Genomic DNA, 1,782 nt, shown 5'->3' on the forward strand with positions numbered 1-1,782 from the left:
TTGGATTGGAGCAGAAGCTGTGTTCCACTCACCAGAAGTCTTAAGATCCTGTGGCGGGTGTTGTGGGTAGCTGGCGAGTGTCAGCCGACCTTGTGCCCTAGCTACGCCAGTGCTGGTCAGACCAGAAGAGGCTTGTGGCCCTACTCAGGCCGGTTTTCTGCCTCCCCAACCAAAGCAGTCTCAGGTCCCGTTCGATTGGACTGGAGCAGAAGCTGTGTTCCACTCACCAGAAGTCTCAAGATCCTGTGGTGGGTGTCGTGGGTAGCTGGTGGGTGTCAGCTGACCCTGCGCCCTAGCTATCCAGGTGCTGGTCAGACCGGAAGACTCCTGGTAACTTTTTAATCTCCACATATGAATCAGAAAAAAAATTTAGGTGAGGGGCCACTGTGTCACTTTGTCCCTCCTCCAGGTTCCCATGCCCCTGTCTACTTCTATGAATTCCAACATCAATCCAGCTTCCTCAAGGATATCAGGCCACCCCATGTGAAGGCTGACCATGCTGATGAGGTTCCTTTTGTCTTTGGGTCCATGCTTTTTGGGATGAAACGTAAGTCTTTATTACAACGACTTTATTATTATTATTATTATTTCTATTATTATTCTACTATTACTATTATTTTAACTGAATGAGGTCCCAGATGATTTTCTGGGTAACTGCTGAGGTCTCAGTTCATTTGAGAAAATCTAGGATTCTGGGAGAGGACAAAATCAAATATCATGGCCCAAAAATTTATAACCAGTTTAGAATCTGCACCCTTCCCAGTCTAGCCTGTGATAGAGGATCTAACAGCACACTGGGGCAGGAATTCAGTTAGAGGCTCACATGGATCTTGCTACTGGATAATGAAGAAGTGTGGCAGCAAACTAATAATTTGAGGTCCAACAACAGTTGAGATTGTGAGTGTTGTGTGAGGTGGCACATGCTTGGGTTTTTGTCTTTCTCATGGCTCTAGTTGACATCACTGAGGAGGAAAAACTGCTGAACCAGAGGATGATGAAGTACTGGGCCAACTTTGCAAGACATGGGTGAGAACACACCTCTTTCCCAACATGTCGGTTGTGGGTCTCTAACTAGGGCTCAATTTTAGCCTAGATGATGACTTTCTTAGCATGCATGACTTTGATCACAAGATGGAGTCTTCTCTACACAATAACCCACTTATATAAATACTTTGTAGTTGTCAGGTACTGGTCATCTCACGGTTTCCTAGCTGGTGGGGCATAGTGTTGTGGTACTGCTCTTTAGATCTTGCCTCATAGAGGGAGACATAAAAGAGCTCATGTAGTCTCCCCCCACATGAAGCAGAAACTAGCAAGTGACACTTGTATGTGCATATCACGACTCCTTTCCCACTAGTCCCCTTAACCACTGTCTTCCTTGTTCCATTGCCATGACCCAAAACATGGGATTAGGCTTTGGACCAGAGTGACCTCACCCTTCTTTTCTTGGTGGCATATCCACAGGAACCCCAACAGTGAGGGCCTACCCTACTGGTCCATGCTGAACCAAGATGAGCAGTATCTACAGCTGGACATCCAGACTGCTGTGGGCCAAGCACTGAAGGCAAGAAGGCTGCAGTTCTGGACCAAGACTCTGCCCCAGAAGATTCAGGAGTTAAATAGATCTGAAAATATGCACAAAGATATGTAGTGCCCTTTGTGAGGAATTTTGTGTGGGACTGGCTGCTGATCAAGTCAGCTTCAGGTTTTCCCAACACATATGGAAACCTGAGTTGATTCTAATATTCACAAAGCCTCTATACTTGTGTGGTTTTCTTATTA

The 1,782-nt window shown here is 46.0% G+C and overlaps 1 protein-coding gene across 1 annotated transcript in view; it reads left to right on the forward strand.

Annotated features, from left to right (window-relative positions):
* Window positions 1–1,651, forward strand: part of LOC110299650 (acylcarnitine hydrolase-like) — a 16,774-nt gene extending 15,123 nt beyond the window's left edge. The window contains exons 10-12 of the mRNA XM_021169388.1: window positions 390–547; window positions 954–1,026; window positions 1,465–1,651. Coding sequence (XP_021025047.1) covers window positions 390–547; window positions 954–1,026; window positions 1,465–1,651 — 418 coding nt within the window. The remainder of the gene's footprint in view (window positions 1–389; window positions 548–953; window positions 1,027–1,464) is intronic.
* Window positions 1,652–1,782: the final 131 nt, after the last annotated feature.

Source organism: Mus caroli, chromosome 8, assembly GCF_900094665.2.
Source record: "Mus caroli chromosome 8, CAROLI_EIJ_v1.1, whole genome shotgun sequence".
In the NCBI taxonomy this organism is placed as follows: domain Eukaryota; kingdom Metazoa; phylum Chordata; class Mammalia; order Rodentia; family Muridae; genus Mus; species Mus caroli.